We start from the raw sequence: 23,670 nt of genomic DNA on the forward strand, positions 1-23,670 counted from the left end.
AGCCCTCTGCTCTGTCCGTATCTGTGTTCATGTTCTCCTGGGGACAGGCAGCACTGGCCTCTGCACCTTTCCCCTAATTCTCTGGGCTGGCAAGCTTGGCTGAGCCTGGGGTCACCTGGCAGTCCAGAGGCCCCAGCTGACCAGATGGTGGGCAGGGGAAAGGGCCTGGGCAGCAGGTCCCAGAGGAAGGATCCTGTCTGGAACTCTGACACCGTCTCTTGGTCGCAGAGCTGGGAGCCCTGGCTGACTCTGGCTCCTCTCTCCTGCAGGCAGCCGAGGTCAGCGTCTCTAAATTGCTAGTTGCTCCTTTCTTCAATTAAGGACGCTTCTTCTGACGCAGGAAGTTAACTCCCACCAGTTAATCTAATGGCCTTGTGTCCTGGTGTGTTTGCTGTCTGAAGGCAGGGCCAGCAGGTCACAGCCAGCACATTCGGGGGGCCAGGGCCCCACATTCCCTGTTGGACTCCAGAGCCACACAGCGACACTGATCTTCACGTGGGGGCTGGGACTGTGGCGGAGGTTGGAAGTGGGGAAGCCATGGATGGAGCCTGGAAGTGTGTTGTCATGTGGCAAGTCTCCTTCACCTCTGGTCTACTGCCTTCCCCTCTGAGAAATGGGGACACGGAGGAGGGTCTGGCTGGATGATTTCTGTCATTCCCATCAACTGGCCGCATCCCCTTACCCACCACACTCCTCTGCAAGAGTTTGTGGTGACTGCATGGACTGGTGGGAGGGGTCTTAGTGCCCACCTCAGGAAGCATGATGTCTTTGCCTATGCATTCACACACACACACACACACACACACACACACACATGCACACGCACGCACACACATGTGAAGTGCTGCCTGGAAGCTGGGTCCCTGCCAGGCTGCGGTCACTGCTGCTGCTGTTAGCCAGGGGCTCAGGGAGGTGCTCGGGCCCAGGTGTGTCCGCTCTGAGGCCACTTTATTGTTCCGCTGTGACAACTCACACCCACAGAGCAGGTGGCCAAACCTGGAGCAGTCAGGTCCGAGCAGTCAGGTTTCTGACTGTGCCCCACCTGCAGGGAAGGGTGAAGACAGTCAAGCCCAATGGACGGAACACAGGCACCGAAATTTCTCGGCCTCCCTTTCCTTGTGTGTGTTACGTGCTCAGTCCCTAAGTGGTGTCTGACTCTTTGAGACCTCATAGACTGTAGCCCTCCAGGCTCCCCTGCCCATGGCATTTTCCCAGCAAGAATACTGGAGTGGGTTGCCATTTCCTTCTCCAGGGGATCTTCCCAACCCGGGGATCAAACCCACGTCTCCTGTATTGCAGGTAGATGCTTCACCACTGAGCCACCAGGGAAGCCCTTCCTTATGTGTAAACTGGGCATAATACAAGACATCCGAGGATATTATATAGGGAGTGCCTGAGGGTTAAATGACATGATATATGTGTAAAGCCCTGAGCATACCACCTGCCCACTCATGGCTAAGTCTACCCCCACTACGCCTGAGTAATGGGGAAAGGCTGCAGGGATTCACTCACGTGCTCTCAGCTGCTGACGGATGGCGCATGCTGGCCAAGAGCTCTGGCTACAACCTCAGAGCTGCTGAAATTCTGTCTATTGGTCCGCACTGCTGTCTGGTTCCAAGAACCAGCACTCTGGGGTCTGAGAGACTTCTTGGGATATGTGACTTTCAGTGCTAAAACCAGGGGTCTCTGGCAAATCAGGCTGGTTGGTCCTTCTCGGTGAAGCCACACTAGGGGATTTGGACAGATTGTCCTTGGTTTGGTTGAGTGAGGTCCCAGAAGGACCCACTGGGGGTGGGGTCATACAGTGTGCAGAGTTCAGCTAAAACAAGGGGAAACATTCCCACGATCAGCAGTGTCCAAAGATGGAAAAACTCTTGTTTGAGATACTGAGCTCCTGGTCCTTGGATGCAATAAACCAGCAGCCGAAGGGCCACTTGAGGGGGATCCTGTGGATGGAGACAAAGTCCCAGAGTGAGGGGGTCAATGCTGGGCCAAATGCCCACTGAGGACCCGTTTAGCCCCATGTGTGCCCTGTTTCTATAGACAGGTTAATGGGACCCTGGAGCTGGGACCGTGGCTAGCCTGAGCATGGAATTATTCTTTTCCCTGAACAGCCGGAGTGGGACAGGGTGGGTGGAGAGCTTGGCTACAGGTTGCAACTGGGTTTTAGCCCTTTCCAGTTCCTCAGAAGGAAGCAGAGAGCATCTTCCCAAGGGAGCTTAGCTTGGGGGAGGTTGAAAAGTCACCTGAGAACAGATACCCCCTAGCCCTCTCCAGCAGCAGACAGCCAGGCAGCCAGCTATGGGGGTGTTGGGAGCTGCCAGAGCTTGGTCAGCCATCTGTTGGGCCCATGGATCTGGCCCAGCCCTGGGCTAGGGATAAGACTGCTCTCTCCCCTGAGCCTCCCATCTGGCTACCCCCCCAAGTGCCAGTGAGACAACTGGCCTTCTCTCATCCCCTTTTGGGGCTGGACCGTGAATCCCTGGCCACCACCAGGCAGAAGCCACAACACCAACCTTCCTAGCCTCTGCTGGGCCTGTTCACCAGGATGTCTGCCCCCTAGGTTTGGGAAGCGAAAGTGGGCTATTGCTCACCGCTAGGCTCCTGGCCTCCCCAAACTGCTCCAGCCTGGAATCCCAGGGGGGCTCTGCATGTGTTTTTACAGCTTCTTTTAGAGCTAAGGGCACAGAAATCCCTTCCCCTCTGAGACTAGTTTACACCCAGGTTCTGGATCCTAGAAAACGATTCCATGGACTGGGGGCTGATGGAGGGTCCATCTCGCCTCCGATCCCTGGAGCCACCTCCCTCTTGGCTTCCCGGGAGCCCTCCCCAGCTCCCTTCTTCCTCTCTGTCTCTCCTCTCTGCGCTCCGTCACTCTCCAGGTGCCAGGGAAGCGAGTCTGCTCCGAATTTCTCTCCTCCTCTCCCGTCGGGGTTTCGGCCCCAGAGGTGTCTCTAGTGCCCAGTGTCCGTGGCTCTCGCCCCCGACTCCCGGTCCGCGTGCCCACCTCCGCCCGGACCGCAGTGTCTCCGCGTCTCCGCGCCCGTCCGGGGCTCGGAGCGGAGCGTGTTGGAGCGGCGGCCGCGGCCCCGGGCGGGAGTGCGGGCCCGCGGGGGCGGCGTTGGGCGCCTTCCTCCGTCAGTCCCTCCCCGGCAGCGCGGGGGGGCCGGCGCGGCCGCCGCTCGGCGCCTTTAAGGGAGCGGGAGGGAGCGGCGAGGCGGCGGCGGCTGCGGTGGCGGCGGCCGCGGCGAGCGGGGCGGGGGCGCGGGGCGCGGCGCTCGGAGTCCGCTCGCGGCCGGAGGCGGCTGGGCGGCCGGGACTGGGCTGGGAGCCGCGAGGAGCGCGCGCAGCGCCGCCGGAGCCCGCCGCCCGGGCCATGGCCAAGGCGGGCCGTGCAGGTGAGGGCGGGCGCCGGGAGGGCCGGGCCGCCAGCGGGGGGAGGGACTCGCGCGGCTCGAGGTGGGGGGGCCGCCGGTCCAGGTGAGCCCCCGGCGCAGGTGGGCGGAGGTTCTGGGCGGGCCGAGCGGGCGGCTGCGCGGCCGGCCCCATGGGAGCGTGGAGAGGGGGCTCCGCGCGCCCCGCGTCCTTCCTGCGCCCCCGGTCACCTCGTGGGACACCGCGTCCCCTCGCCACCGCCCCTCTGGAAAGGGCTAGGTCCGCGGCGCCCCTGCCCGGCCCGGCGGAGGGGAACGATCGCCACCCTCCCGAGACCCTGGCCAGACCCGGACGCGGGGAACGAAGGCGAGGTCCCGCGGCTGCCGCTCTATCCCACGCCCCCCGCCCCAGCCCCAGCGCCAACCAGGACGCGCCCCCTTGTCCTGCCGCTCTCGCTATCCAGGGCGCGACAACCAACTACCCCCCGCCTCCCCGCCCCCAGCTCAGGCAGGAGACCCAGATTTCTTCTGGGGAAGGAGGGGTGCTCCGCTCCGCACCGGCTTGTGAGCCGTCCCGCCCCCTCCCCCTCCCGGACCCTGGGAAGCAGAGCCTCAGGGCCCGAAGTCTGAAGGGTGGGGGGTGCTCTTCTGCGGTCCCCAGGGCTCTGCCCTCCCCCAGACCCAGGCCGTGTAGTCCGGGGTGTGAGGGAGTGGGCGTTAGTCATTTGTTCATTCATTCAGCCAGACGTTCATTCACCAACATCTGCTTTGTGCCAGGGCCAGAGCTGGGCACTGGGATGAGGAGGTGGACCAGACGCTGCCCCTGTTCGCACTCTCTGGGCCCGAGGGTGACTTGGGAGGGCGCTGCAACGAGGGTGGCAGCAAGCCTGGTCGCAGCAGGGCCGGCTTTCGAGGCTGGCATGTGTAAATCTCCTGTGAACTCACACCCAGCCTGTGACGTTGGCAGGTGCCATGGCACCCCCTCGGACTCAGCAATGGTTTGGCACGAACCCCACCCTCTCTCCGTCAGTGGTGGCAGAGATGGAATGAGTGTGAGTTCACTTCTGCACACACTTGGAGTGGATTCTGCTGGGCTGTGTGTGTGTAAAGCCACTGCCACCCCTTGGATGCTGCCCTGATCTTGGACCGGGTCCCGATGCTCCTATACATATGCTGGGTGTGTGCTTTGGGTGCCTGAGAATATACTCCTATTCTGTCCCCTGGAGTCCTGTCTGGGTGGGGCTGGTTGTGTGCGACACAGCCAGTGAGGAACACATCTAAACACTCCCTTTCTCACTTCCCTCCCTTTTCCTCTCCAAAGGGAGGCACCAGATGACACCCATGGGGCTGGAAAAGGCGGTCTCCTTGGGTCCTTGCCCACCCCCATTCCTCACACAAGAGCACATGGCAGGTGTGTGTCCCCCACACTGTCCTCGCTCCTTGTGTGCATGCGTGTGCAAGTTCATGCACACCCCTTGCACACATCACCTACCCGAACACCGTCAACACAACAGCAATGAACAATTGCTGCTTTTACTAGGCACCAGGCAATGTGCACCACCATCCCGGGAGGCAGGAAGTGTTACTCTTCCCTTTTGAAAACATCTGCAAACCGAAACTCAAAGAAATACCTCCATCCAGGTGGCCCAGAGGGTCTGGGCAGAGCCTGGATGTCGGGCCAGACTGTAAGGACTTCTAACGATGGATTTTCTCCATTGTTACCCTCAGAGGTTCCAGCCCTTCCACCTTGGTCCGTGCGTCGTTTAGTCTCTAGACCGAGAGTCCGTGGGAATTTGTTCCTGTGACAGGTGAAGAACTGCTCTGCCCTGAGCATCGGTGCCTCGTGCTATTCTAACATCTTGTCTTTCCTGCTGCAATTTCATGCTTAGCCCTTTCCCTCAGGGCAGCATGGACCCCCCCCCCCCCGCCCCCCGCCTTTCTCCTCCGTGGGTCCAACAGCCCAAGCTTCTCCCTCCCACGCTCAGCTGCCACCCCAAGGAGCCTTTGGGATCGACCCTAGCAAGATCGGATTACTCCTCCTCTTCTGAGCTCTTCCAGGCTCCTTTGCATTTTGTAAAAGTCTCTTCTCTTCCTAAGCCTTCTAAGCTTGCTGACTTGAAGACAGCAGGCAGTAATGTGTGCATGGAGATCGAAGTCTGTGAGGATGGACTGGGGAGCTTTACAACAGAGGGAGTCCTTGGAGACAGGGGCCCAGGTCCTTCTCTTTACAGCTAGAGAAACTGAGACCCAAGGAGGGGATGTAACACAGACAGGGGGGGCTATTCAGGACCATCTACTGTGGATGGACAGACTGACAGAAATGATCAGGCCTTCACCCTGGGGGTGACATTAGAACTGAGGAAGGGTGAAGGCTGTGAGAATCTGGCCTGTGAATGAAAGAGTCTGCTCTGTGGCCTATGAGGTGTTCTGTCTAAATCTGGCCAAGGGGGCCATTAACTAGAGATAGAGGTTTGGGTCTCAGAGCCACCCTAGTGCCTGACTCCAAGGTCATTGCATTGTAGTCCTGTGAGAGCAGCCCAGACTTGTGCAGTGCACACCCTAAGCAACCAGCCATGGCTGTGTCAACAGAGTCACACAGGAGCTGAAGGGAGGCAGTGAAAGGAGCTTCCATGTTGCCAGGAGAACCCAGGTACAAGAGAAAATGTAATCAAGTCTTAGAAAGGATTGGGTAAATGGCAGGGGGTGGATCCCAAATGGGAAGGTTTCAGTCACACAGACCAGGATGGTTATGGTGCCCTGTGTCCAGTCTTGACAGAAAAGGCTAGGCAAGGAGAGCCCTTGGTCTTGGCCTGAGGGAGCGCTCGATCTACTGGACAAAGGAGGAGAGATACTACCTATGGGATGAAAGTCTGTAGGAGGGAGGAGAGGGGGATGGTGGGGAGGGTCTGGGAAATGACCTCTTACAATACAGAGCTATCTGGGTGGCAGGCCTCAAGTGTGTTGCAGACAGGGAGGAGGCCAATGGGGGCTTGAAACAGTGAAGGCTGAATTCCTCTAGAAGCTGGGCCTTTAAAGGGTGGCAGAATTTGGACAGAAAGGTGCAGATAAGACCTCCTAGTCTTGGGAATGGGAAAAATGTGCCTGTAGAGGGGGTGGGTGGGGAGAGGTGCCCAAGGGTGGAGAAAGTTGGCTGGCTGGGGAGAAGGTTCCTGGAGGGGTGCAGAGGGCTGCGAGAAACTCTGGAGAATATGGAAGATGGGAGGGACGCCTAAGGTGTGGGTGTTTTGACAGATTCCTCCTAGGAGGGTAGAGAGAGAGGCCAGCCGGGCAGGGCTCAGTAGGGAAGGGTTTGCGCTGGTCCCTGCCAGCCACTGGGCTCCTCCCTTCCTCCCTACGCCCCTCTGGCCTCAGCAGGTTGGCAGGCAGGTCAACCCTGGGGGCAGGACAAGTGGAAGGCCCTGCCGGGCAGGAGCCGAGGCAGAAGCCAGGACAGTTTTTGAACCTCTCTGGCTGGGCCAGAACCGCTGTCTGGAGAGGCTGGGAGGGGGCTATAGGGCTGGGCCTTCTTCCAGGCTGGAGGAACCAGTTTATTTGCTCCCAGGTGTTGGGGAGGAGCCAGCAGGCTGGAGTGTATCAAACCCAGTAATTTGAGTCAGTAAAATACTGATCCTTTAGGAGCAGAGCTGGGGGCACGCCTTCAGAAACTTATGTTCAAACCATTTGCCAGGAGCTGACACTGAGCCCTGGGGAGGGGGGCCCAGTGGAAAAAGGTGATGGCAGAATTGGGCCCAGAACCTGTGTCTCCAGAGATTTGGTTTGAACCTGGTTCTGCTGGGTCAGCGGCCCTCTCACCATCCCAAAGTCAGACCTCCTCCTGGGCCTCTGCTTCGTGGTCCCCGGGTGGTGTGTATGGCAGGGGGATGGGGGTGAGGGAAGTGGCTGGATCCCTCAGAGGACAGAATGTTTCGGAACTTGGGAAAGGGACCAGCTCTGAGATTCTCAGGACTTTGGGGAAGAGCCAGGAGATTTGAGGCACGACTCAGAAACTCCCGAGCCTGGGGTACCAGGATGGCTTTGCTGTGTATCTGCCGAAGGGCCTCATGATTCTATGTGGCGACGGCAAACACACCTTTGCAGGTTCCTAGGGAGCCATGTGCACATGCTCAGTCACTTCAGTCATGTCCGGCTCTCTGCGACCCCATGGACTGTAGCCCTCCAGGCTCCACTGTCCGTGCGATTCTCCAGGCGAGAATACTGGAGTGGGGTGCCATTTTCTACTCCAGGGGATCTTCCCGACCCAGGGATCGATCCCATTTCTCTTACATCTCCTGCTTTGGCAGGTGGGTTCTTTAACACTAAGGCCACCTGGGAAGCCCCTAAGGAGATGGCTAGGGCCAAATCAGACACCAGCACCCCAACTCAAAGCCCTTCTAAAGCTCTGCCTCCAGGAAGCCTTAGCGGCCTTCTGTGCAGTCATAGAAGCGCTGGAGCTTGGGCCTGTCTCTGGTTCTTCTGCAGTTACCTGTCATAGCAGTCAACCTGGCAGGCCCCAGCAGGCTTCAGCTTGAGACCCTTTGGTGCCTCTTAGCCCTGCCTGTGATGAGGTGTGGGGCGGTGAGTCAACACAGCACAGTTCGTAAAACAGTCCCACAGCGAGCACATGATCCTGGGCCCATGAACCCTGGTGGCAGTCTTGGCTGGTGTTTGGGAGTCCAGTGGTGGCACAGAGAGTCTGGACACATGGCTAGACCCCCTTCTCTGGGGCCCTGTCTGTGTCAGACTGGCCAGAATGTGTGATGCTTTCTCATATATATCTTAGTGGACTGTGACAGTTTGTGGCTAGAAGAGTTTTGGAGATCTTCCGGTCCTACCGGTTAATTACACAGGTGGAAGACCAAGGCCAGAAAGGCAAAAGGTTTTTCTCTGAGCTCTGGTGTCTTCAAGAACAGAGGGTGTGAACTCCCAAGACCAGTGAGGACTTGAGGACTGGGGGCTTCTTTTCAATCTGGGTGCCTCCTAGAAATTCCCTGGGATTCCAGGCTGGGAGAGGGTCAGTGATTAGCATTCCAGGAACAATCTGGCTCATTTTGGGTAGCAGTCAACATGCTTTCCTATCCAACAACATGCCAACGTCTCTTTGAAGTAGGGCTGATGTCATTCCCATTTCATGGATGAGAAAACTGAGGCCCAGAATGGTTAAGTATCTGATTCCAGGGTCACACATGAAGTTAGAAGCAGAGCTGGAATTAGAACTTAGGTCTCTTCTTCTCTTGGATTCAGCATTCCTAGGAATTTGACTGTGTAACAAAGAATAGACCTGGCCCTGTCACTGGTTGCTCTTGAACTGCCCCTCTGGGCCTCAGTTTTCTCACCTGTAAAAGGGGAATGAGAAGGAAAGAGTTGGGGGGGACAGGACAGCTCTGAGTTTGCTCTAGCTCAAACACTGCTCTCTTCCTCTTCAGCCTCTCTCCCCATGGCTTTACTGTGCCTTTTGGCCCTCACCTCCTCCCATCTCCCTCCTCATGGGGACCCTCCCAGAGGCTGGTGGGGATGGGAGGACAGATGGGGAACTGAGGATAGGCATTTGGAGAGCACCTGCCTTCTGGGGGTCCCAGGACCCCAGCCTACCACCACATCTGCAGCTAGGGGCTTTGTAGAAGAGGGTGGCCAGGGCCCCCAGGGAAAGGGCTGGGGGTGGGAGTGGGGAGGAGAGAATGCATAACAAATGAGCTTGGAAATCAAATAGGATCTGAGCTCCCCACCCACTCCCTCAAACCTCTTTATACTCCTTCTTTTAAAATTCTTGTTTTCTGAAGAGAAGGAAAATGCTACCCGGCACCCCTTTTGCAAACGAATGGGCGCCTTAGTGAGTCACGCAGGAGGTAAATGCCACCCCCAGGGCCCCACGTCTGCCTGCCTGCGGAGGCCTGCACAGCCCCCATGGGGGTACACGTGTGGGGTGCCCCCTGCCTGGCAGAGGCTTTGGGGTGGGAACTGGGTGCCTGCAGTGGAGCCCTGACCCTGCCTCCTCCAGGCTCTCGCCAGGGTGGCGTTTTATGAGGTTCAGTTGTGGGTGGGACCACGGCTCAAACTGGGGCCAGGCAGAATGCAGGTGTGGCCACATCAGGGCTCGGTTGGAGACTAGGGGAGGGGCTGCAGGGCCTTGGGCTGTGACCTGTCCGTGGGGTGAATTCAGGACCTTCAGGGAAGGTTTTGTGGCTGTGGGGCTGCCAGGGGCCCCGCAGGTGGGGGGCTGGTTGGGGGGGCAGGTGGTAATGAATCTGACTCTGGAAACCAGAGTTCCGGGGCATTAAGCTCTTCTCTCCAGGTATCCTGGCAGGGGCATGGTGTGTGTGCTTGTCTGGAGTATCGTCTTCCTTTTGGATTGTCAGCCTGTTAATTTGCAGACCTAGGGCTGGGGAGGCCAGGGAGGAGGTGTTCCCCCTTCCCAGATGACCTGTTATTCTGGAGGGAGGGAAGTGGCCCTCTGTTAGCCGGGGATGCTAAACAAGGGTTGAAAGCAAAAATAGAAACACGTCGGGCTCTGTGTCTGGGAGGGGCACCGAGTTCTGGTGGATCCGAGAGGCCTCTTCCGCGCCGTCTGCCGCTGATGCTGTGTTTGCTTGGCTCAGTGTTTGCAGAGCACGTCACTCCTGCGCTCCTGACCTCCTCGGGGATGCACCTAGGTGTGCGGGCTCTGGGCTCGGGCTCCAGGGGCTGCAGCTCTTCCGTGAGCCTGTCTTCAGGGGGTTTGGAGTGGCTGTGGCCACCCATCCATCCCTCAGACACCTCTGGCCTTCCCTGGACGGCTCCCGAGTGGTTCAGTTCACTGCTGTCTGGATCAGAGCTCCTTTTGGCCTCCCATTCCTTTCTCATCCCCCGACTTCCCACCTCCCGTGAAGCTGGTCTCAGCTGACCGACTCTGGAATCATCCCTTGTGGTAAAAAGAGCTATTTTCAGCCTTCCCATTACTGCCCAGTGGGGGGGGGGGGGTGTTTATCCCTTGCCGTTTTGTTTCCTTCTTGAACAGTGTAAGCTGGAGCGGTGTGGAGAGCATTCCACAGCCCCACCTGCGGGGTCCCGGCTGGCAATTCCCTGGTGCTGTGATTTGGCACCAGATGCAAAGCCTAGTGGGGCCGAGGCCACCTTGGGCCCCCTCCCTGTGCCATAGTCATCCCAGAGTAGCAGGGTCACCAAGGCTCCTGTGGAGTCACCTCGGCCTTGGCTGGTGGGGGCCACTCCCCTGCTGCTGCCCCATTCAAACTGATGCTAGCCTTTGGTGACCTTACTGAGAAGCTGGCCAGGTCACTGAGGTTGGGGGGGGGCTTTAAAGGAGCCCCCAGCATCCTTTGTTGAGTCTATGACAACCTCCACCCCCGAATCTGGCCTCCCCAAGCCCTGGTTGGATGCCTGAGTCCCTCCTGGTCTCTGTTCCCTGGTCCACACTGCAGGTCCTGGGGTGATTGGAAGGGGCCCCTCTATCCTGGTTTTTGGGCCTCCCCTCCCCCCTCCCCCGCCCTTCTGAGGAGCCTGCAGGTGGCAGAGCCATCAGCGGTGAATTGGCAGGCGCACTGGAAGCTCCCATTAGAGGCAGGAGAAAACCTCTCCCGTATGGAGCAAGAGTCTGGTGGGACAGAGGGGGACATCTGGGGCTGGAAAAAATTGTTCCAAATAACTCAAAACTGTTGGGAGCCGAATTGGCAGAGCAAAACGAAAGTACAATAGATAGCCAAAGCTATTAATCACTAATTATCTCCTAAATAAAGTAATTAATGGGTATTTAAGTGGCATATTTATGAGACACCAGCAGGTCTTCGAAAACCACATTTTTTCCCCCCCAGAGCAACTAGTTGGGCCAACTGTGTCCTGCTTGGGAGACTGGGGTTGTCATCCCACCCTCAGGCCAGCCAACCTCCCCACCCACACCCCCGGGCAGGGAGTGTGACCCCATCTGAGCTTCTCCCTTTGTCATCACAAACGGGGAGCAGAGCTCCTCTGAACTGACCTCACTGGGCTGCCCTGGGGACCGTAGGAAGTGCCTGCAAACCCCTGGCAGTGGTGGAAAATGCTGCACAGAATTTATGTTAGCTGCAAAAATAGCCTTGAAGTTGTATGCTACAGCCCCTTGATGGTGCCCAATGCTGTTTATGGCCAGGGTCAGGCCGCAGTCGGTGGCTAGAGGCATTGCTTTTTTTTTTGAGTCCTTGCTGAATGTGTGGTTGGGTCAAGCTTAGTTTGTGGCGTGGCCTGTGGTCAGCTTCATGGCCTGCTTGAGATGGGGTCCCAGTTATTCTGTGATTGGGGTTGTGACTTGATCTATGGGCAGCTTGAGGTTAGGCTGTGGTTGAGGTCAAGGATGGGCTGTGGTTAGTCTGAGGAAAATTCTGCAGCCTGGAGTCTCAGCCTCAATCCTTTAGTCCACCCCTGGACTGATGGAGCTACCTGGGTGCCCTGGAGACTGTATTCCTTCCAGATCCTACAAGATCTGGGCTTCAGGTGCTGGGAACCCCAGCATGCAGGCACTTCTGGGGTGCCTGGCATGTCCCCTGAAATAGCCCAGCACACGAGCTCATCAGTGGTGCATATAGCAGTTTGGGAGATAGTTAGGACCTGTTTCTATAGCAACCAACCCCCAACCAGCACTGGTTTCCTTCAATAATGCCTTTTTCTGGAAGCAGCTTCTCCTGGCCTCTTGTTTCTCCCTTGGTGGCCCCATAGCACCTTGAAGGCTGAGCATGGGCTGGTTGGCCCTGATTGATCTTGTCAGGCTCATCCTGACCCAGAGAGGGGGCCTGAGGACATTCCCTAAGGGATACTTCAGTGAGAGAGGACTCTCCTGAGATCTACCTGGTGCTGGGCCGTGCTGAGCATAACAAGAACTTTCTCTGGTCCTGGGCTAGGAGAGGCTACAGGCCTGGGGAGGATACCTACTGGGTGTTTTCCTGGAGGAACCCACAGCCCACTGTAGCAGGCAGGCCTGGACCTATTCTACAGACAGGCACTCTGATGGGCTCTGGTAGAGGATATTATGAAACAAAGAAGAGGCAGGTGCCCAGACTAGCGTGGGGGTCAAGGAAGGCTTTCAGCTGGGGGCTGGGGGCTGGGGATGGAGGGTATTTCAGGTACCAGGAGCTTCAGGAGCAAAGTCTTGGAGGGAAAGAACATGGCATGGTGGAGTGGGGGTGCTTCCCAGTGGTGGCGTGTTACTGGAACCCAGACTGATGATGGGTGGTGGGGCTCGGAGAGATTGCAGTTCCTGGCTTTGGGCAGCTCAAGATCTGGGGGAGGGGGGCCAACAAGACACAGCCCCAGGGAGCTGCGCTGGCAGAGAGGAGAGAGGCCAGCCATGCAACAGAAGCAGCCCCAAGAGTGTCAGGGCTCAGGCTATTCTAGCCTCTGGGTGAGGCGAGCAGTTCCTGCCCTGCCCTCGGGGCTCCCGTTCCAGGGGCTGGAGAAGGAGAGGGGCCCATCCTTGGGAGCGTCCACTGTGAAAGGGTCAAAGAAAGCCCTGTGCATATCATGATTTATTTATTTTATTTAACAAACCCTTTTATAGCACTGTCTGAGTGCCAGGCACTATGCCAAACCTTTTTCAAATATCCATTCATGTGATCCTTCTAGCAGCTCTAGGGGAAGACTGTTATAATCCCCATTTTACAGAGGAGGAGACTGAGGCACAGCGTGCTGTAGTGACATTTATTAAGATCACTTACATGAGAAGTGGCAGAGCTGGGATATGAACCAGCCCTTCCCTGGTGGTTCTGACGGTAAAGAATCTGCCTGCAATGCAGGAGACCCAGGTTCAGTCCCTGGGTCGAGAAGATCCGCTGGAGAAGGGAATGGCAACCCACTCCAGTATTCTTGCCTGGAAGATTCCATGGACAGAAGAGCCTGTCTTTTCACTACTGGGAGCATGAGGGGACAATGAGAATCAGGAAGGCAGGGGTCTGGGAGGAGGGGCAGAGAGGAGGTGGGGCACATCCCTCCCTCCCACTCCCACCCCTCCTAGTCCCCCTTCTTCGCACCCTTGCCTGTCTGCAGGAGCCTTTCCCAGATTCTGTGCGTCTCTCACTGTATCCAGCGTGTAGAAGGACCCCTGGGACCTCAGGTCAGAGCTGAGAAGCAGTAAGTGTGATTCTGTGTGTGTGTGTGTCTGTGTGTGTGTGTGCCTGTGTGGGCCACATTTGGGCTCTGGACTCTACATGTCCTGACTTCCCAGGTGGCTCAGTGGTAAAGAATCTGCCTGCAATGCAAGACCTGCAGGAGATATAGGTTTGATCCCTGGGCCAGGAAGATCCCCTGGAGGAGGGCATGGCAAATCATTTCAGTAGTCTTGCCTGGAGAAAGCCATGGACAGAGGGGCCTGGCAGGCTACAGTTTACAGGGTCACAAAGAATTGGACACGACTGAAGTGACTGAGCATGCGTGCATGCTCCCTGCATATCTGTGTCCACGGGGCTCCCACTGTCCTCAGGGCAGCCTGATGATTTAGCAGCATCGATGATCAGCAGTTAGACCCAGATGCTTGTGCTTGTAGAACCTGCCATTCTCGTGCCCGTGTGAGTGTATGTGGACACAGGAGGCAGAGACTGGAGACAAGGGCCCTGCCTGAGCCTTTTTCTTCCAAGGCGCAGATTGCCGGGATCCAGCCGGCTGGCCAGCTCTCAGTTTCAGATGTATCCCCAGGCAGGACCGGGCACAGAAGCTGTGGCCACGGTCACAGGCGGCAGGCTCAGTGCTGGGCACCTATCTTGGCCAGCTCAGAGGTGCTGTGACTCCCTGGAGGCCTGGACATTGTCACTTGAACCCCTGCAGGGCCACGGCGGTCAGAGCAGACGCCCATGTTCCCTCCCTCGCTCTTATAGGTGAGGAGAAATTTCTGGGTCGAGCATCTCTTGGAAATTGCCTAAGAGATTGCTTTGACCCCTGTCTCTCCTACCTCTCCCATTCCCCAGCCTGGCCAACTCTGCCCCGACTTCCTGTAAGGCTCAGTTCTGCCTCCTCCTCCAGGAAGGCCTCCAGGTTGCCTGCCTCTGGGAGGCGCTGTCTACACCTCTCTGGGCTCGGTTGATGTATTTCATGCAGGGGCCAGGCTGCCCACCCCTCCTTTGTCCCTTGCCATATGCCGGGCCACGTAGGCTGGGCCCCGAGGCTGGCACTGAGGCCAGGGATTGAGCCCATTCAGCTTTGTCAGAGCTCATACCTCCTAGACAGCATCTGGTTCAAGGTCTGGCCCAGGAGGAGTTGGCCAATGCCTCCTACCTCCCTCACTTTACTGGGCCAGGGCTTTCCTCGCTGTGGACTCTCTTTCCCCTCAGACTGGGCTCCCGAGAGCAGGGTGGTGTCTCCCTTCTGGGGTGGGGAGCGCTGACCTTCAGGCCAGGGCTGCTCTGGAGTCCCTGGTAGGGGGCAGAGCACCCACTGTTGGCTCCTGTCTGTCTGTCCATCTTCCAATTCCTGTGTCCATGGGAACCAGGGCTAAGGTGAGGAAGTGGGTGACTGCTGGCTGCACTCATGCTGGGGAGACCCAAGCCTGTGACGAGGTCAGGGAGACTGCACTGGGCCTGATGGGGGTGGGCAGATGGACCAGGAGAGGGGCAGGAATGGCTCCCCACAGCCGCTCCCCCTGCACCCCGCTTCTCTGAGCTCTGCTGGGGAACCAGTGCACCATGGGGGTGTGAAGGATCGTTTATTTCTCTGGATTGCCAGGGAAGGATTGGGATATTCCCTTTTCTCTTTTATCCTGATTTAGAATGTGTTTTTTTTTTTTTTTTTTGGTCTGTGCTGGATGGCTTGTGGGATCTTAGTCCCCTAACCAGGGATCGAACACACCCCGCCTACATTGGAACCATTGGACTGCCAGGGAAGTCCCTTGATTTAAAGTTTTGAATAGGTGTGACGGAGAAGGTGGGACAGAAGAGTCTGTTGGAGGATGTAGGCTGAGCCCTGGAGACCCTGCAGCCTGGGGGAGAGAAGCGAGGAAGAGACCCGGGCTCCTGCCCTGAGCTCTTCGGCAGAGCACACCCTGTCTGGTGGTCCTGAGCACAGGCCCTGGAGTCAGATGGACCTGGGTTCGGATCTTGCTTCATCCCCTATGAGCGTTATGACTTCAGTTGAATGACCTCACACCTCTGAACTTTTTTTCCTAAACTGTAAGATGGGAATTCATGACACCTGCTCCATGGGACTTGGTTAGGATGAGTTTAGATAATACCTGTGAAGCTGCCAGCAGATCATTTTTTATTCATTTGCTTGTTTAACAAACACCTCTTGGCTCTCTTCCGCCTGGGCCCCTGTACTGGACACAGAATGCAGAGAGGTGAAGGGCAGGGACCTACCTCAAGGAGGTTGTGCTTCTGGGCCTTTGCCCTCACTGATCTGGGATCTAGGCACCCACCTTCTCTGACTCTCAAGACCACATGTGGCCTTAGTGACCTGACCTGAGACCCTCTACCCCTTGGGAGATTTCTGAACCTCTTGGGCATCTGGGTCCACTCTTCTGGAAGTAAGCAGGTGATAGACTCTGGATAGAGGTGAGAACCTTAAAACCCACCTGTCCTGAGCTCCCATCTATGACAGGCAGGTGAGCCCTACCTGTTCAGGCTCCATTTCCTCTCTCACCTCTTCTTATACCCGTCTCCCCCTCTTTCACTGGCTCCGGCCACGTGGGTTTCTTTCTGCCCCTTGTGGGTAACTTTGCCTCTGCACTTCCTTCATCCAGGAAGGCGCTTACTCTCATCCTCTGCCTGTCCATGCCACACGTGTGTGCCAGGAACGTGCATGGACACACATGGATGTACATACCAGCGCTTAGGATGTCTGGCTCTTTCTCACCATTCAAGTCTCCACTGACCCTCCACATTTTCAGAAAAGTCTTCCTCTCATGCCCTCCCAAGAGTCTATATCAGTGTTTTCCTTTTTTGAAATATGACCTTTGCCGTTTGCTAAAAAAAAAAAAACCCTGCATGCCGGAGGAAGAGATGAAGGGAACATCTTCCTCCAAACACCAGGTGATGGCTGCTTCTTTACATGATCTGTCCTTTTTTTTTTTTAATAATTTTATTTATTTGTTTTATATTTTGCTGCTCTGGGTCTTTGTTGCTGCCCAAGCTTTTCTCTAGTTGTGGAGATTGGGGGCTACTCTCCAGTTGCGATGCGTGTCCATCTCATTTCAGTGGCTTCTCTTGTTGCGGAGCATGGGCTTTAGGGGCCCCAGGGGTTCAGTAGTTATGGCGCGTGGGCTCAGTAGTTGCAGTTCCTGGGCTCCAGAGCACAGACTCAGTAGGTGTGGCACACGGGCTCGATTGTACCATGGCAATGTGGGATCTTCCCAGACCAGGGATTGAACCTGTGTCTCCTGCATTGGCAGGCGGATTCTTTACCACCGAGCCACCAGGGAAGCCCACATGATCCATTCTTATAAGTTCTTTTTTGCACCAGGGTAGATAACTGAGATCCTCCTATGTATTGAATACCTACCTTTCCAGAAGCTGTTTTGAGCAGCCTGTCTGCAAAGAGGGAAGGACAGTGGCAGGTTTAAACAAACGTAGAGTGTGCATTTAAAAACCAGTGAAGGTATGCATTTTGAAAATAAAGAGGATGGCACTAAACCAGATAAAAGATGCTTTTAAAGAGAAAATCAACTGTAGATACTGACCACAAAGGAGACTCGACACTCAGGTGAAGGGTTCATGTGGAAGGAGAAACAGCACTGGTCCAGTGTTTATAACTCACCGGGTGACAGAGTTCTTTTGACGATGGAGCCAAATGCCCTTGTCATCATCCCTCAGTGGATGTAGAGATCCACGCGTTCACGCCTGTCTGTTCTCCAGGCTATGATGACACTGTAAGAGACACTTGAGGAGAAAGGGCATTGTGGAGGTGGGAAGGGACGGTTTTACATTCTTCCTAGTACTTGCTGCTGCTGAAAGGATTATTGCTGCTTCCTTGGTTTAGGACTGCCTCCTCGGTCCTCCTGTAGAGTGTAAGCTTTGGGAGGGCCCCACTCTGTCCCTCTTGTTCACCACGATGTCCCCAGCACCTAATACAGTGCTTTGCAGGATGGGCAGCTCCCTTTGACACCCCCAAAGCCCCACTCCCTTTCTGCCCATCTCTAGCTGGAAGAGCATCTCCTTCAAATGGAGCTGAAGCAGGCTCCTTGCAGGCTTCCCTGCTGCCGGGCTCTCCCCACTGGGACTCCCACCAAGTCCAGCCCATCACATGGTGCGGGTGTTGCGATGACCTAAGGTGATGGTGGCCTGCAAGGATGGATGCGGTGGGGGAGGCGAGGGAGGGACAAATTCCAGAGCTCTCCTCTTTTCCTCAGGCTCTAACACAAGCTTTCTTTAGGAGGGGGAGGTTGACAGGAATGCAGTTGCCCTTCTTTGTTCGTGAGTGAAGTATACGCTGTGTGGGTAGGAGACCCACCATAGCCAGTCCCTTCTCACTGAAATTTCACTATTTAAATTCAGGAGACAAGTCGACACAGATATATCTTTAGATGAACCCACCACTAATTAAACTCTTGCTGCTCATCATACAAAACTCAGGGACCAAATAGATGAGGTTAATATGACTGTCCTGACTGTCCAGATTCTTGCTTTCTTAGAAATGGAATAGATTTGGACAGCAAGGGATATTTGCACATTCATATCATATGTCTGATAGTTTTTATATCCTTGATATCTGTTGATTGAGAAAACATATAAAATTAATGTAAAATCAGGAAGGATTTTAAGTGATTGTATTTTTTGAACCACAGAAATCTTCGCATACATTTAATGTATACCTATGCACTTCTTTATTTTTTTTGTATTTTGGTGCTATTATAAATGGTATTATTTTTCAAATTTCAAATTCCACTTGTTCATTTCTGACATACAGGAGTGCAACTGACTTTTGTATTTTGATTTTCTATCCTGTCATCTTGCTATCCTCAATAATTAGTTCCAGTAGGGTTTTTGGTTTCTTTTTTTTGGTAGATTTTGTAGACTTATTGTTTTCTAGATAAACAATCATGCCATCTGAGAATAAAAGCAGTTTTATTTTTCCTTTCTCAAGTTGGGTGTGTGTTTGGGAGTTTGTGGTGGGTGGGGCAGGAGGGATAGGCAGGAGGGCTGGGGCCCTGGGCTGACTTGTGCTGGCCTCTCCCTTCAGGAGCAGTTTATGTTCTGGGATCTGGGCTCAGGGCAGGAAACTGTGCCAGCATCCTGCAGCGTAGCTGGGTGCAGTGAGCTGAGGCTGCAGCAGGTTTTCTGGGGAATGCGTCATGAGGTGTGTTCTAGCCAAGGCTGGGGGAATGCCCACCTCTTGCTGGTTCATTTACATCTACTATTGCCAGATCAGCTCCTCAAGCATCAGTCGGGGTTGAAAAGTTTCAGGGGAAAGTCTCTTTTGGGTTACTTATTGCACGGATGCGGGAACCAAAGTAGGGGCATTGCTGATGCAAGAAGCCATGTGTACTAGATGGCCAGGGCTGAACAGAGGAAGATAAACCCTGTGTGCAGGGTGGTTTTACTGTTTTCCACTGAATTACGATGCAATGAATTGTAAGATGCATCACTATTTTCTATACCTCAAGAAAGAATAAACAATGCCAACGAAATTAGGACATGCCACCACATAAGATGCACCCCAGTTTTAAAGCTGTTGAAGTGTGGGAAAAAATGTACATCTTAGCACTGATAAGATGAATTTATAAAATTAATGGTCATATGAAGTTATATGTGCACTGTAAACCTGGAGTTTTCCCAGCCTCTCCTTATTAAATTTTGCTCTGTAGAGGTAATCCCTATTGATGTGGGATCCCCACCAAAGTGCTTGTCCTTCCAGACATTTTAGAGCATTTGTAAGTATAATTGTATAATAATTATTGTTGTGAGCACTTGCTATATGCTAGGCCCCGTGCTAAGTACTTCAGTGTATTTTATTTCATTCTTCCAACCCGCTCGTGGGGGCAGGTGTGAACTTTCCTCACTTCATAGCTGGCGAAACTGAGGCACAGACAGGTGACAGGACTCACCTGACATCATACAGCCTCTAAGAGGTGAGGGCCTGAGCTTGAATCTAGGGCTCTTCCAACCTCAGACCCTGAGTTCCTAACTAACATGCTGTACACATCCTCAGTGTACAAGCAGGAGTATATTTTTCAAAAATGGAATCAAAAGAAACATGGTTCTGGGACCCATGTGCATTTTTTTCCCTCTTAACCATACTCTGTGGGTATCTTTCCATGTTAATACAGAAGGAGCTACTTTATTTTTCTACCAACTGCAAAGAATTCCCTTGCTGACTGTGCATATGCATCTGGTCCTCTGTGGGTGGACACTGGGATTTCTTCCGGTTGGTGGGTATCACCAGAACACTGAGTTGATCAACTGTGTATTGCCATCTTTGTCTACTTCTCTGATTACTTCCTCAGGAAAATTACCAGGTCAATTTTCTCCTAACACTTTTATGGTTTTAGTGTTTACAATTAGACTGGAATTCATCCACAATATCCAGGATTTCACGTGTCTTGGGAGCCATCGGAGGGCTTCCTGAATGTGCCTGATATCAGCTGGCTTCCTGAGAGTCCCAAAGTGCCAAGTAAAGAGGCTCTGAAAATGTGGGGTGGAAGAGAGAGGCTCCTGACCCATCTGTATCTCTGGCCTTCCTCCCCCTAGTCCTGGGGCGGGAGGTGGGTTGGGGCCACATTCTCTGCAGGCACTTGTTCCTGTCTGCTCTGGAATACCCCCCAGCCTACGTCTTGGCCTCTGCAGGTATTAATAATAATGGCAGACATCATCACTGAGCCTCCCGAGATATTGGTGCTGAGCATGCGTTATTTCTGATCCTTCCTGCTCGGGATTGATTGTTGCTGATATTTTATAGACTGAGAAACTGAGGCTGCAGTATGGAGTGGGAATGGCTGCCAGGTTGTAAGTAGCAGAGACGGGCAGAACGCAAGCTCTGGTCCCCCTTCTCTTAGTTTGGGGCTTTTTTTCCCCAGGGGAGGCTGCAGTCCCAGCCTGGCTTGCACACGTGTGCAGCAGACCTCACTTCTAGTCCATGAGGATGTCAGCTTCTCCTCTCCTCCACCCTCTTGAAGCTGGCCATGACCACGTGACTTGCTTTGGCCAATGACACCTGCGCAGAAGTGTGTCGATGTGAGAAGACGTGTTTATGACTGGGCATGACTTTCTGTGCTCTCCTCCCCTGCTTCTGAAAGCCTTGAAGTTCCTTTTTGAGATGCTGGCATCATATGGTGGCAGCTATGAGTGACTGCCGTGGCCAGAGTCCCCTTCCTACCTGTGTGTGAGTGAGAAATGAACTATATTGTTTTAATATTTAATTACGCATTCATTTCTTTTTGGCTAGGTCTTTCATTGAAGTGTGAGGGCTTCTCTCTAGTTGTGGCACGTGGGTTCCTGGGCTTAGTAGTTGTAGCACGTGGGCTTAGCTGCCCCACGGCAGGTGGAATCTTAGTTCCCCAACCAGGGATCCAACCTGAGTCCCCTGCACTGGAAGGTGGATTCTTAACCATGGGACCATCAGGGAAGAACCTGTTATTGTTTTAAGATCTTTTATTAACTCAGCGAAACTTACTTGATGCTTCCTGATACATGTGTCACCTTGGCAATGTCTCTAACCGCCTCTGGTCTTGGTTTGGGTGTGTGCAAAATGGGCACCCTTGTTCCTGCCCAGCCGAGCCATCTCAGAGAAGTGTTTGGGGCTTAAATGAAAGCATAGCAGTGGGATGGCTCTGTGAGGGGCAGGGCACTTGAAGTCAAGAGGGCAGGGATGTGCAGAATGCTGACCAAACCTTGGGCCGGGGTGGTCTGTGTCTACCTCCTTCATGCCAAGACACAGTCACAAGCTTGGTTAACAGGTGTGTTTTCTTTGGCAGGTGGCCCTCCCCCGGGCGGTGGTGCCCCCTGGCACCTTCGAAATGTCCTCAGTGACTCAGTGGAGAGCTCTGATGATGAATTCTTTGATGCTAGAGGTGAGTGAATCCCATCCTCCCATCAATAGCTGGGTGACTTTTTTTAGAAGCTCCAAGAAGGGGCGCTATTGGGAGCTGATCTCTCTCCCCACTCAGACTCTGCAGTTCCTTGCTTCATAATCACCCAATCTGTACGTTCCCCCAGGGCTGAGGCTCAGCACCCCGTCACGCATTCTTTGAGATATTTACTGAGTTGCTCAACTATTTCAGGTGCTCACGGTACTGCAGTAAACCAACAGACATGGTCACTGCCCTGGTCAAGCTTAGTCTAGTGGGAGAGGCAAACGTCAGACAATGACATGAAGGAAAATACAATCACAAATGGAGAATAAGGGACTTCCCTGATGGTGCAGTGGCTCAGACTTGGTGCCGCCAATGCTGGGGGCTCGGGTTCAATCCCTGGTCAGAGAACCTGATTCCACACGCCACAACCAAAGATCCTGCATGCGGCAACAAAGATCGAAGATTTTGCCTGCTGCAACTAAGACCCGGAAAAACCAAATAAACATGTACATACTAACAAAAACCCCAAGTGGGGAAAAATACCTCTGAATAAGAAGAATCAAATGTTAATAGAGTGATGATAGGGATATCTAATTTCGGGTGGAGGTCCTTAACATCCTCTCTGTAGAACCAAGGGTAGGAGTTGGCTAGGTGAAAAGCGAGAGGAAAGAGCCTTAGGCAGAGGACATAGCAGGTATGACAGTGCTGAAGCAGGAATGATGGGGCCTTCCAGGAAGTGAAGGAAGCCTGTGTGCTCTGGGAGAGGAGAGATGAGACTGTGTGTGACCTGGTAGGTAACATGCAAGATCAGCTTACAGATGGGAGGGGGAGCTGGAGTGGAGATGGAGACCAGTTAGATCATAGCAGACGTTCAGGGGAGAGACAACGGAGGGGAGGATAGATCAGCTCTGCATTTCGGTGCCGGGTGCTTGGGCAGTACACCAGATGTAGCAAGGGGCACTATGTAAGTGAGGACGGAAAAACAAGAAGCATTATAAAGGGGACATTCCTGGTGATCCAGTGGTTAAGACTTTGCCTTCCAATGCAGGGCATGCAGGTTTGATCCCTGGTCAGGGAGCTAAGATCCCACATGCCTTGGCAAAAAGTCCGAAACATAAAACAGAAGCAATACTGTAACGAATTCAACCAAGACTTAAAAAAAAAAAAAAAGGTCTACCTCCAACAAAGCTCTTTGTAAAAAAGCCTTATAAGGATTGGATAAAAGGGCACTAAATGGGGTGGGCATTTCAGACTAAGAGATTGACCTGAGCACAGTCTCAGAGATGGAGATGGGCAGGGCAGGTGTGGGGACCAGTGGGAGGCAGAGTCTGCCTGGACTTCAGGAGAGAGGACCCTCCCAGCCATGCGCCTGAACTGTGCAGGGGTGGGTGAGACCCACAAGCCCAGGAGGGTCTCCAGTCTAGGAGGGTCCTCAAGTCTTGCTTGGCTGGCTCAGCTCCCCTCTGGGTAGTCACCGTATTTGGGAGATTAACTTACTCCTGAGATAGAACCAGCTTTGAAATGCCTGGCTGAACGGGGTCTTGAAAAGAGAAATGGAGCATGTGCTGGGAAGACCTCTGGGCTCAGAGCAGGACAGTTGGAACATGGTCTCAGACCGTTGGAACTTGGCATCAGAGAACATGCCATTGACTTGTTCTGTGATGTCGGGCAAGTCTGTCATCTGCTCTGGGCCTCAGTTTCCCTATCAGCTCTGTGCCTCCAGAAATGGAGACTATATCCAGTTCAGATGATTTGGGGAGGAATCACAGTGGGGTTGGCGGTGGGATGCTGTCCCAGCTGAGGCTCTCCCATTTTTGACTCTGGGTGCCAAGTCCCCTTCCTGATGCCAGCCCCACACCAGCCCATTTTGGGCTTCTTGCCTGTCTCCCATTGGTGTCTGCTTGGAGTGGCAGCCGGGGCTGACTTTCTCCATAGCAACTAACCCACAGTGTGACAACAACGGCTTCAATATTTTGATGCTTAGAACACTTTCATTTAAAATATTTTTGCAGTTCATCAGGGCTCGGCACTCCCAGATGACGAGGATGGCTCACGGCGGGAGGCGTCTGCGGGAGGCGCCGGTCAGCTCCACCTCCATCCCAATGGCCCGCACGCCTGTCTTCCCTTTGAGCAGCTGTGGCTCCCTCCTGCTGCCCTCCCCTGTGGACCCTCAGCAGTCTGTCCTCCGCTCCCATCATCTCACTGCTCTGTCTGCAGTTCCCAAGTTGGCCTCATTTCTAAAGCCTCTCTTATGAGTGGTCCCACCTCTTCCTTCATCTCATCTCCTCCCCACTGTCCTCACTTCCTCCATCTTTCTGTCCCTCCACCATCCCAAGATTGCAGACTGTC

General features: G+C 54.4%; 1 protein-coding gene across 1 annotated transcript in view; it reads left to right on the forward strand.

Moving 5' to 3' along the window:
• Positions 1-1,862: 1,862 nt before the first annotated feature.
• Positions 1,863-23,670, forward strand: part of PITPNM3 (PITPNM family member 3) — a 91,883-nt gene continuing 70,075 nt past the window's right edge. Inside the window, exons 1-4 of the mRNA XM_068977443.1 lie at positions 1,863-1,971; positions 2,883-3,480; positions 4,152-4,288; positions 21,223-21,318. Of these exons, the coding sequence (XP_068833544.1) occupies positions 1,863-1,971; positions 2,883-3,480; positions 4,152-4,288; positions 21,223-21,318 (940 nt within the window). The remainder of the gene's footprint in view (positions 1,972-2,882; positions 3,481-4,151; positions 4,289-21,222; positions 21,319-23,670) is intronic.

Source organism: Capricornis sumatraensis, chromosome 8 (genome assembly GCF_032405125.1).
Source record: "Capricornis sumatraensis isolate serow.1 chromosome 8, serow.2, whole genome shotgun sequence".
NCBI lineage: Eukaryota > Metazoa > Chordata > Mammalia > Artiodactyla > Bovidae > Capricornis > Capricornis sumatraensis.